Below are 12,022 nucleotides of genomic sequence, written 5' to 3'. Positions count from 1 at the left end.
ATTTCCAGCCCCTGAGTTTTGGGAGAAAGTCTGGACCCATGATGAACTGCTGAACAAAACAGAAGACTCTTGCACTGGGAAGGTGTTCAAACAGTGGTACGGGTTGTACAGACAGGTAGAAGAGCCTTCATCTGTCAAGATACTCAAACTCTGACTGAACAAAGTTCTGGAATACCTGCTCTAGCTGACTCTGCTTAAGCAGGTAGCACCAGACTAGATCTTCTCAAGAACTCCCTTCCAACATAAATGGTTATATGAACATAAACCAGTACAGGTACACAGAATCTTTAGGGGAAAGATGAAAGAAGGCAGAATTCTTCAAAATTTTGAGTTCTATGTTTCCTGAAATTTTGTTAAGCACTTTTACATATAAACTCAGGAACAAATAAAAATGGCCTTTTCCACTGTAAGTACAACTTACACCCAAACACAAGGAACCATCATGGTACATAACTTACTCCTATTAAAGATCGGAACTCTATTACTTGTGAAAATTTGTAAAACAATATCAATATAAGTGACCATTCATCCAAAGATTTTTTTAAATTTAAAATAACAGCATGTTTTGTTTGTCTGACTCTAGCTTCTGCTGTGGCTGACCCACTGGGGGAAGTGGTTAAGTTTTCAGGGTAAATCATAAGTCCATGGTCTTTGCGGTGGATGCTTAGAAGTTACTTCTTCAAACTTTTGCATACATCTTATGTATCTTATCAGTAATGTTTTGGCATCTCACAGATGTAAACTCTGGACACTGCTCTGTCCCTCTTTTTCTCTTCCCTCCTATGTGGCTGCAGCAACAGACACAAAGCATTAAGTACATAGATATATGAATTATCTGTGAGTACTTCATTGCTTATAGGCCTGGATGTGTATATCTACTATACATAGATATGTTTTATTAATTTAAGCAGTAGTTTGACATCAGGTGAATCCCCAAAAATATATGTTTCTTGATAGAATTGATGTAACTTTTTCCTGAACAATAAGTCTTTGAGATTTCCATGAATAAATCATAATGGAGGAATATTAAACAAAGCCAACTGAGTAGATGTGCTCTTTATGCTTTAAAACATACTAAAGTAATGGATATCACGTTAAATTATAAATCTTCAGTAAGAAGTCAACTGGCAAATAAAAACTGAAAAGTAACAAAAAAAGTATGTTATTATAGCTGATTTTATTTTGACAATGTAATAGATCTTGCATGTGGTTTGACTCCTTTTGATGATAAAATTTACTTTTTCTTTTATAGAAAATGATGAGGTCATCTGTGTTTCATATGTTCATCCTAAGCATGGTTGCTGTTGATGTGATTGTTGCTGCTAGCAACTACTATAAAGGAGAAAATTTCAAGAGACAATATGATGAATTTTACCTTGCTGAGGTGAGTATGCTGAAACAAAGATCTTGGTAATTTTCAAGATAAGCTAAAGTAAAAGATGTGACTGTCAAGAACATTTTAGTGTGTAATTTTTTATTCCCTTAAGCATTCCAAGAATACTTTGCTAACTTGTTCAGCTTCCTCTGTCTGACAATGGCTGACAGCCCTATCTTACAACCTTTTGAAAGGTAATTTCCTCAAACAAAATGTTAGTGATAGTGAGCTGAGGCTTAAGTATAACATCTGCAGGCAATGCGTGGCTTCAGATTTGTTATCTTTCTCTAGCAGGAGTGTAACAGTCAGGAGAATTTAACTTCAAAAAAAGACAAAATATTGTATTTAAAAAATATAATATAGAACTTCTTCCTAAATTTTTTTTTTTTTAATGTAGATACTTAGCTGCCAGAAGGTCCTTAAGCATAACCAAAATACTGTTACAAATAGTCTGGCTTCAGCAATTGCAAGGGCACACCACAAAAAAAAAACATTTATGCAGTCATGAATTTTGTAAAGGAAGAATCTGTACTCCTGAACCAGTTAAGTGGAGGTACAAGTGACATTCTGACATGGAGCCTGCTTGAGTCATTATCTGGTCAAGGATATTACTGTAGAGCATGGATTGTAGAGCATGTGCCTGGACTGGGCACATTTCTACTTTATGCTTACTGCAGTTTCCCTGGCTTCAATAGTTACAGTCCTTTGGAGCCAGAGGGGTCATTCTTCAACTAGAGTGAGTGATAACAGAAAGTTTCTGGTTGTTTCTCTGGTTTTGGTTGTTGTGTGGGTTTCTATGTCTAAATATATTTGATATTCAGACTCACATGCCCAACTTTAAACCCTTTAGTCCATAACAGTACAATGCTTTATGAATCTTTTTTTAAGGAAGGTTGAGTTTATATATATTTTTTATCTTAGTTTTAGAATTTTTATCTGATCTCTTAAAATCATATGAAAGTGAGATTTCACCAGTTCTGGGACAGAAAGGAGAGGAAAAAAACCTATTAAAAACAGCACCAGAGTCCAAACCTTTAAAAAAGTGCAGATTATAAAGACAGCAGTGCTGCATCATTCTTTGTTGTCTCTCACGCTACTGGGGATTGCTGTAATTTGTATGAATATTGAGTCAATTTTGTCATGGACAACAATTACAAGAATAATTGTGAAGTGTGTTGTCTTTATTTTATCTCAAGTTCTAAGACTATTTGAAAAACAACATGAACTTGAAAATTACTATCCTGAAAATAAGACATTGGAATAAAACCAGAAAATGCTGGGTTGTCTTATAAAATGCTCCACAGATCTTAGAGTAGAATTGAGGACAGGGAAACTCATTTTAATCCCCGTCATGGTTTAACCCTAGCCAGCAGCTAAGCCCCATGCATCCTCTTGTTCACTCTCCCTCAGTGCAATGAGTCAGAGAATGGTCAAAGTGAGATAAATCATGGGTTGAGATAAAAACAGTTTAATCAATAAAGCAAAAGTCATACACACAAGCAAAGCAAAGCAAGGGATTCATTCACCACTTCCCATGAGCAGGGAAACCATCTCCAGGAAAGCCATAACAGTAACTTGGGAAGACAAACAGCATCACTTTAAATATCCCCCCACTTCCTTCTGCTTCCTCTACCCTTATATGCTGGGCACGATGCCCTGTGGCATAGGATATACTTATGTTCAGGTGGGATCATCTATCCTGGCTGTTTCCCCTCCCCACTCCTTGTGCACCCCCAGCCTCATCACTGGTGGGCTGAGAGCAGAAAGCCTTGACTCTGTTTAAGCACTGCTCAGCAACAGCTGAAACATCCCTGTGCTACCGACACTATATCCAGCACAAATCCAAAATAGCACCATACAAACTATGATGGAGAAAACTAACTCTGTCACAGACAAATCCAGTACAATATCCTTGGCTGGAAACAAATAATTAAGTCAGCATTAAAGCCTGAGGCCATGAACTCTTCACGGCAGGCATTTTTGCTTTGTGCCCATGATACAGCAAGTGGAGCCCGGATTCTTAACAAAATAACATTAATTCTATTTATATTCAAAATAGGGAACATTGCATGACCTATTTCTATTTTGACTCTGAAAAGATAGTATAATTATGCTTTTATTAATCAGTGCTAGAAACAATCTCTTCAACATTTATTTCAAGTATAAAGTTTGCAGGGTTTTTTTTTTTTCCAGTAGAAATACTTGCCAGGGTTTATTCAAGGTGAGTATATAATGAAGACTAGTATATTATAATTCTGTCCTATAAGCAATGTCCAGTTTTCTTTAACAATACATTTTTCTCTTTCTGCATAGCTTAGATAATTGATTTCATAGTGGATAGGTTGTCAAAAAACTTATTTGTTTACCTTTTTAGATTTCCAAGTATATGAACTAAAGTATTCTGGGATAGAGAAAGGTGGGATTTTTTTATTTGTAAAGCATTTCTTATGTCCATTTATTGGATTTCCTGGTTTTGTTTTTCTTTTTTTTTAATCCTGTGATGCTTTTACTAGAGGCACTATAAAACTCAAACTAACAAAACCCTAGTATGTTATAGAAGGAGGAACAAAGTATCAGAAGAGCAGAAGAATAAAAAATCCTGAGAGAGAAAAAATCAATAGGCTGGTGTCATTTCCTATTTAGTTGTTGTGAAACTTGGTTTTTATAGCACAAAGGATATAAAAAGGAAATATTTTTAAAAGCCTTGTAGAAGCTGAATACTCGAGCAATGCAGGTTATTCCACAATATTTGTTTGCTTGGTGAAGAAGACTAGTTGGAGCAGGCTTCACTTTGTTGCTCTGTCTCTTCCATTAGAGTAGGCTACAGAAGGCTTTCTCTTCAGTGGGAGCTGACTTGAGCAGCCAACAGCTGTGAGGATTCATTTTGCTAAAATAAATGGGCAGGTAGACTACAGCAAGCGTATCTGGCTTTCTGATATGTTTTACAGAAGTTATCTTGGAAGTCGCTGGCTTTAGGAGAAGACATGTCTAATAAAATATCTTACTTGCTCCATTCGATGTACCACACGTTGTAGAGGCCTAGAATTGTACAAATACATCCACTTAAACTCAGTGGGCAAATCTAAATGAATTTATTGAGATGCCCCTTACCAAGAAAATAAACCTGTTTTCATTGTTGGAAAGAAAAGACAAACTCAAGAAGGCAAAGATTAAGCAAGAAGATAAAAGAAATTAATCTATACCCAGGTCCTATTGTTTGCAAAATTTTGTGATACCAAAAATAAATTTTTATATTTATATAGTAAATAAGAGGTTCTGACAGGCATTTCAATTAGTATGCATCAATCCTGCAAATTAAGCAAAACCAGAATTTTAACAGGATGACTCAAAACCCCAGTGCAGTATCCTGGAAAGAGTAGCTTCAAAACACTTTGGCAATTTTTAATGAGGATGCTGACTTTAAGTGCTCAATACCTTGACACAATAGTGATGGATGTTTGTTTTTATATGGGTCTTCCATTATACCATGTTACAGACTAGCTAACTTATTTGAGTTGCATATGATTCTTACAAATACTGTCTGAATACTAGAGTTCAAAACCAGGTGGTCCTATATAGTTTCTCCTAGATTCCTTTTGTAACCTGTCCCCTTGCACTGCTTCTTTTGGGTAGCCTTTGTCCTGTCCTGGATGAAGGAAGGATTGAATGCTTTGTCAAATCTGGTAGTGAGGGAGGTGCTAGAGGTCTGTGCCCTTAATCCCACTGATCCTCCTTGGAAGAATTATTATCTTTCCTGACAGCTTGATAACCTTTCAAGCAAGACACAGTTACAAAGGAAAAAAAAAAAAAAAAAAAAAAAAAAAAAAAAAAAAAAAGAGCCTATCACTGTTGGTGTGACTGATAGTGAGTTCTGCCTCTGCCAAAAAAAAAGTGTTGAGTGGCTACTAGCAAAAGGTAATGCTGATGAAGGTAGGATTAATCCTACCATAAAGCTTCCAGGTGACCAAAAGGGACATGACTGTTCGGGAAATTGCCCATTCCTGTTAGCTCCTCTTTGGCTTCCCCAAAGCAGATTAGGCAACATAGCGGAGGGTGGCTGCTTGACAACTGCTTATGTGTTACACTTGCTTTTTCTGCTCTAGCTTCTTATGTGAATTTGCTTTTGCCTTGTCTCTACAGCAGTGAAAGGAATTATTCCAGTTTGAAGAAAAACAAACCTCACAAAACTATAAAATTGTATTGCATTTCACACCTAACAAAAAGTTCTAGTCATATATTCTGAATGTTCTCCTGTAATTAATTACAAGGAAGGAAAAAAATACAAGCTCTGTCAGCAGGAAGACAGGTGTATAAATGTAATCAGATGTTATGCAAACCATTTGATACATTTTTAAGTGCCAGTGGTTTGAATTCATTTGACAAGTATGTGAAATGCAAATGATCCTGCCCACACATTTTTAGAATAAATTAAAATACACTTAACATCATATTTGTTAGTCTTGTTCTAATAGGAAGCCTATGTGCTCTGAAGTGTGTATGTGTGTATTTAAATGGCATTGTTATTCCACCTGCTCCAAGTTGAATCCCAGCTGCTTTCTAACCGCTCTTCCATTTTGCCTAATTCAATGCCCTTCTTCTTTTAGGACTCAGTTAGATGTTGTGTCATTAAAAGTGAGTTTTCCTTTTAAGATTTTATGCTAAAACATTTTTCTTATGTCTTAGAGATTTTCATGTAAAGGAGTAGTCTCTTCAGACCCGGCTCATTGTTCTCCTAGAGCTCTTTGAGATCCCAGAACACAGACTGAAAAACTGGCCAGATCCATTTGAGGATAAAGGCATAAATGTGTCCCTACACAGTCTGTGACTGAAAGCACACAAATGTTCCTTAGTAGTCTTTCTTTCCTAAGAAAAGGAAAATCTCCTGAACAGACTTTTTGTGTGCTGTGAAGCATTTAGCCTCAATTTAATCATTCTGCGGACATTTGAAGCCTGGTAACTATTTGACTATTTGCCTTGAAGAAGCCATACAGTATAGCTGGTAGCACTGCTTGTAAATAGCTGTGTGGACTAGGGGAATAAATAAATGGCATAAACTTCAGTGTTTAATTTCCATCCTCACTCCCACTTGTGACAATCCTGTACACATAAAATATGTAAAATTTTATTTAGCTGTCTCACAACCTCCCTCTTTTATGTTGGTAAATATATTTTTGATGGACTGTCGAGTTGAAATTTTAAATAACATAAATACTTAAGGCAGCATCCCAGAGATTTTCATTGTCAGAGTCAGGATTAAAATCCTAGTCTCTAATTTTTTTTATCCCCTGCCATATTCAGTAGACCTCATAGCCACAGTCAATTAGTCTCTCCATCTTAACAGACTAATAATGCTTGTCCTGAAAGGATATTTAAGCTTCCTTTTCTTTATTTGTACTGCACTTTGAAAGTATTAGTTATATTTAGATGTGACCTAGTATTATTTTAGGGTCTCTTTTAAGCCTCAGTGTGTGTAAAGGGTTAGAGGGGAATATTTCTGAGTCACAGAAAAGCATTTCCATTGCATATCCTAGATGCTGGAAAGTGTGGAAGAGAGCATCTTGGAGTACATACAGTGGTAAAATAGGAAGTGTACCTAACCAGAAGGATTTTTGGTAGTCAGAGAAGTAAGAGAAAATAAATCTTGAAGATGTACAACTATGCATTTGTTCAAACTGAACATTATGCATTTTACTGTGCAAATATTTCAAGAAAGGCCTTTGGAAGAATCCCAGAGTCATTCCCTACAAGTAGATGTCTTCCCTTGTAACTTCCCACCATGCCCAAGTCTTTTAACGCCATTGTGAAAATTAACCAATTCTGGACTCACTTTGAATTTCCTCTCCTTTTAAAGTTTGTTTTAGGTGCTTAAAACCATTACTTCTTTTCTAGCTGTTTTGGTTATTGTATTACTAGGGATGTTTTAGAAAACTGATGTAGCAATTTTCAAACTTTGGTGTCTTTCTTAGATCTCTTAAAATTCTTCAGAAGTCTTGTACATGTTACTTCATATTTTGAAAAAGTCGTAAGTCATCAAATTTTCTTTTTTACATATGTATTTAAAGTGAAAGATCATCTGGATTGATTTATTACTTCATGCTTTCCAAATCATGAAATCTACCTGTCTGTGCTGAGTCTAGAAAATTTTATGAAGCAAAATCTAATATTGTTTATTCTGTTTAGAATATGATGTTTTGTTAAATATTATGAAGATCTTTATTTTTTGCCATACAAAGCCCTGATAGACATCATAACATAGAAACTTCTAATTTAACTCAGTGTTTTGAATGCATCTTTCTTATTTTATATATCTGTCTAGGTTGCTTTTACAGTTCTGTTTGATTTAGAAGCTCTTCTGAAGATCTGGTGTTTGGGTTTCACAGGATACATCAGCTCATCTCTTCACAAGTTTGAGTTGCTGCTTGTAATTGGAACCACTCTCCATATTTATCCAGACCTCTATCACTCTCAATTTACATATTTTCAGGTATGGTCAGCTACTTTTACTTATTACCCTATATACCAAATTAAAATATTACCCATTCACATTTCACACAAATTTCAATTTTCGCACAGTATTGACTCATTTTGAGAATAACTTTAAAATAAAAAATCTCTGTTTTTAACTATGTTCATTAGGTGGATTTACAAAAATAGGATTTTTCCTAACTTTGCTGAGAAATCCTTTCTGTTATCAGTAACTCCCATTTCTTATCTGAGCTGCACTGTTCAGTAGTTTCTGGTTTGTTTCTTCACTGTTCTTCACTGAGCCTTGACCTTTTATACAGCTGTTTACACCATCACCTTCCTGTAGTGTCCACCACTACTTTCCTGGCTGCTCTCCCTGATGCCTCAATTAATTTGCTGTTGCGTCTCCAAATCTTCATCTCTGTGGCAGTCATATGTTAAGCTAAGTTACTGTGGCTCTTCTGAGGTAATTTCTCCAGAATCACCCTAGACTTGAGTTTTATAGCTCTGCAGCCATTCCTTATGTAGAGGGAAAGTGTGTTTATTGAGGCTTTTCCTGCATTTTCAATTGGGGGAAGAGCAGGAAAGAGAGACAAAAAAAGACTGATTAATTCTGACTTATTATTCTTCTTGTCAGCCAGCCCAACCAATTCCCCGTTCATCCTCCTTCAAGTGCTTAGGGTTGATCCAGTTTTGGGAGAAAGCACTGAGATTCATTATGTGGTATGTTCCCCAGTGCTAAAGAAAGGGTTTTTTAAAGAATATATATATTAAAAGATTCATATCTGCCCATTATTCAGCAATGGATTGGCATGGTGAATAATATTCAATAAGGGAAAATAATAAATCATCAGACAGAATCCTGTCAGTAAATGTGATTAGTTATAGTGACACATATTGTAAACATGAATAAAGCATGGGGGAAGCAGTCTCCCCAAGTGTGGGTTGAAATATAATGGCCTTTTCATATTTCTGCAAATGTCAGCCTTTATTTTTTCTAAATGGTTCTGCAAACCTCCTCAAGGAAGCTTTCAGGATGAAAAAATCTATTTTGTTTTCACCTGATATCATTTGAAGACTTTTAAGTCACTATAGCTTTGATTTTGCTGTCCAAATAGGTAGAATGTTGTTACTCAATGCAGCATGATACATCTAAGAGGCAAGGAAGGATGATTTGCAATTGCACTCTTGTGTCAAAAGCACACAGGGAACATAGCTGGAGCTCTCAGTTAAAGCAGTCAGCAAATTAGTTAATAATTGGTTCATATTTCTTAGGACATAGTCCACTTATGAATAGTGGTTTATTTGTAAGAATTTTCAGCATAAATTGTGAATGTTGGACTAAATGCATGGCATCATCACTAACTCATAGGATCGAAAGTATAATGAAAATGTAGGCAGATGCTGTTAATAAAATAATAAGTATTTTCTTTTTAATGTATTAAATTAGTTTAGTGGAGTGGTGGTGGAGGTGGTTTTTTTAATTACACAATGCATAAAATTTCAAGATGTGATTTTTTTTCCCCCAAATATATGAAAGACATACATTTTACAAGCAGAAACACCTGCTACACTGAACGACCCTTAGGAGGGAAATGATTGGAAGGTTGCAGAATATCTTTGATGTCAGCATGAAAGGTACACACCATATTCTTCCACAGTTAAGTTCTGGGCAGGCTAGATAACATGTTTTCAAATCAACCAAGGTCAAAAAGTCTTTTTCACATGAATACGTCTTAATGTTAGGCAGATTTCCAGGCATTTAGGTATTCATGAAGACAAGGTAAATGTGTTCCTTGTCAGCCAACAAATCAGATTACTGAAAACAGAAGTCCTTCTTGACACATTCCAGGATAGCAAGCAAGAATTACTGTTTGGCTTGTCTAGTCTTCCTAGCATACATTTCAGTTTGCATTATTCATTGGTCTATATCATTACCTTTTGCCAACACATCACTCAGTCTTTACTACATTGGCTACTGTCCACCCTCCCACCTATCTTCCTTGCATTCACTGTGCCTTCATTCAAGACACCTTGCAAAGCCTTCTGTGAAAGACTACAGCAAAGGACTGTTACATAGCTGTGTCTATGTAGGACATAAAACTAGTGAAGAAACGACAAATTTTGCATATTGTTGCAGAGACTTGTAATGAACCAGCATAAAAAGGGAGAGATTTAAACAGAATTTAACTTATACTGAACTGAAGAGAGGTATTGTATTTGTGCTTTGGGAAAATACTGCTGAGTCATTTTCTGAATAACTACCATCCCTTGCAGGAGATGGAGCCATTCTTTGTAACAAAGCTGTGGTTCCTTTTCTGTTTTATTCATTTTGATCTGTTTTTAATATATTTTTATATTTAATCCAAATAGTGCATCTTCTACAGCTCCTAAATTTAATACAATTTGCAATCCAATTATACAAAATGCATAAATTCATTAGAATGTACTTTTGCTAGATTCAATTTGTTACCTAATGAAAACAAATGAAGAAACCAAATAGTATCAATAAGATAAGTGTGTTGCTTAAAGGTCAATTAAAGTTCCCCAAAGAAAGGGGAAAAAAGGAAAGCAGATAATTGAGTTTATCTTAAACACCACTCAGAATACCAACTAGCATGAAATCTTCTCCCCACTGGGGTCTCTGTTTAAACTAGTATTGATGGGAACAGAGTTAACATTTACACCATGAGTAAATCTTGTAAGTAAGAAGACACTGTGCTTACATTTTAATAGTACTTGGAAATGTCACTTCTCTCACTGTCTGCCTTGGCAGCTAGTTCCATGTTTCAGATTATATGTAATGTAGTCATGATACCAATAGGAAAGAAAGGACTTTATCTCACCTTGTTCTAACGTTGTGAAAGTTAAGCTATCTAAAGTAACCTCTGAATCTAGGACCCTTGTTTGCCACCGAAGAGAGTGGATGCTTATCCCATCTCACATAAGAGCTCTGGTATGTTTGGAATAAGTTGCTCTCTTGAGTTGACTCTCTCTCCCCTTTGGTAGTTAAGTCTAGATGACAAGCATATTCTGCATACCTTAAAAATGGGTAGGAAGATGAGCTTCATGTGAAATCCAAAGGTGTACATTATTAGTAAGCTACAGGGCACAGCAAGCTCCTTGTATGAACAACTTCTGTCATACTTATTTTCTTTCCAAAAACAGCATAGTAATTGTATTTGACTTGTATATAAGATCAGACAATAATTGCACTATAATTCCTACCTTTCAGTTTCAACATGATTCTTGTGGAAATCCAGGTGATACCTTGGAATAGAGAGCCTTTTTCTTCCTAAGAACTGCAAAATCTCAGTTGCCCCATACACTGCTGTCCATTGTCTTCAGCAACTACTGTTGGTCAACAACAATGGTGGAAATAGGAGAATGAGAGCTGTCAGCAGCTCTTTCAGAGTAGATTCAGCAGTGAATGGGTCAGGAGTTCCACACAAGATCAAACTTTTGCTGTCAGTACTGAGAGGTGTCAAATATGTCATGGGCAAACAATGCTGTTGTGAGATATTGAATTTCTCTGATACTGAGAAACATGACCCAAAATTTCGCATGTTATATATAATATAAAATAGCAAAGTATGTTCATTACCAAATTTGCTAGGTTACATGGTCCATAATGCCAAACAATTTTGCTTCAGGTCCCTGAAATGGAAAGAAGATATGTGTAAAAAGACTTGGTAGTTCTTTGTGTGAATACATAAAGTGGTATAAGAATCACAGAATCAGAGAAATATAAATTGGAAGTGGCCTTTCAAAGCCATCTTGTCGAGCCCACTGCTCAAAGCAGAGCTTTCATCAAAGACTGTTCAGGATCCTGTCCATTTATTATAAGAATGAAATTTTAGCAGTGATGATAAACTGGAGCCATTTGCCTAGCACTTCAGTAGATTCTCAGTTGCTAAATCTGGACTGAGGTGCTTTGACTTCTGGAGGCATTCTTATGTTTGGTAACACACTATAAATCTCCTTTGGTCTCTAATTTCACATTACATTCATATTTAATATCTGTGTGTGTTTTTTCTATGTCTTTGTCGCCTTTGTTACCCCAAAACCAGTTTCGCCCAATTGCATTTCTGCAATGACTCTTCATGATCGGTGAGTTGACTACAGCCTTGGAGACCTTGGGTCCTCCCATGCCTGTACTACCATCCCATGCCTGTATGCTTC

The 12,022-nt window shown here is 36.0% G+C and overlaps 1 protein-coding gene across 6 annotated transcripts in view; it reads left to right on the top strand.

The window, feature by feature from the left end:
- Positions 1–12,022, top strand: part of NALCN (sodium leak channel, non-selective) — a 229,756-nt gene that overhangs the window by 117,346 nt on the left and 100,388 nt on the right. For all 6 annotated transcript variants that reach the window (XM_014873352.2, XM_088159879.1, XM_088159877.1 and 3 more), the window contains 2 exons: positions 1,253–1,384; positions 7,692–7,859. In XM_014873352.2, the coding sequence (XP_014728838.1) occupies positions 1,253–1,384; positions 7,692–7,859 (300 nt within the window). The remainder of the gene's footprint in view (positions 1–1,252; positions 1,385–7,691; positions 7,860–12,022) is intronic.

This window comes from Sturnus vulgaris, chromosome 2, assembly GCF_052056855.1.
Source record: "Sturnus vulgaris isolate bStuVul1 chromosome 2, bStuVul1.hap1, whole genome shotgun sequence".
Lineage (NCBI taxonomy): Eukaryota > Metazoa > Chordata > Aves > Passeriformes > Sturnidae > Sturnus > Sturnus vulgaris.
This window is presented reverse-complemented; position numbering and strand designations above follow the sequence as displayed.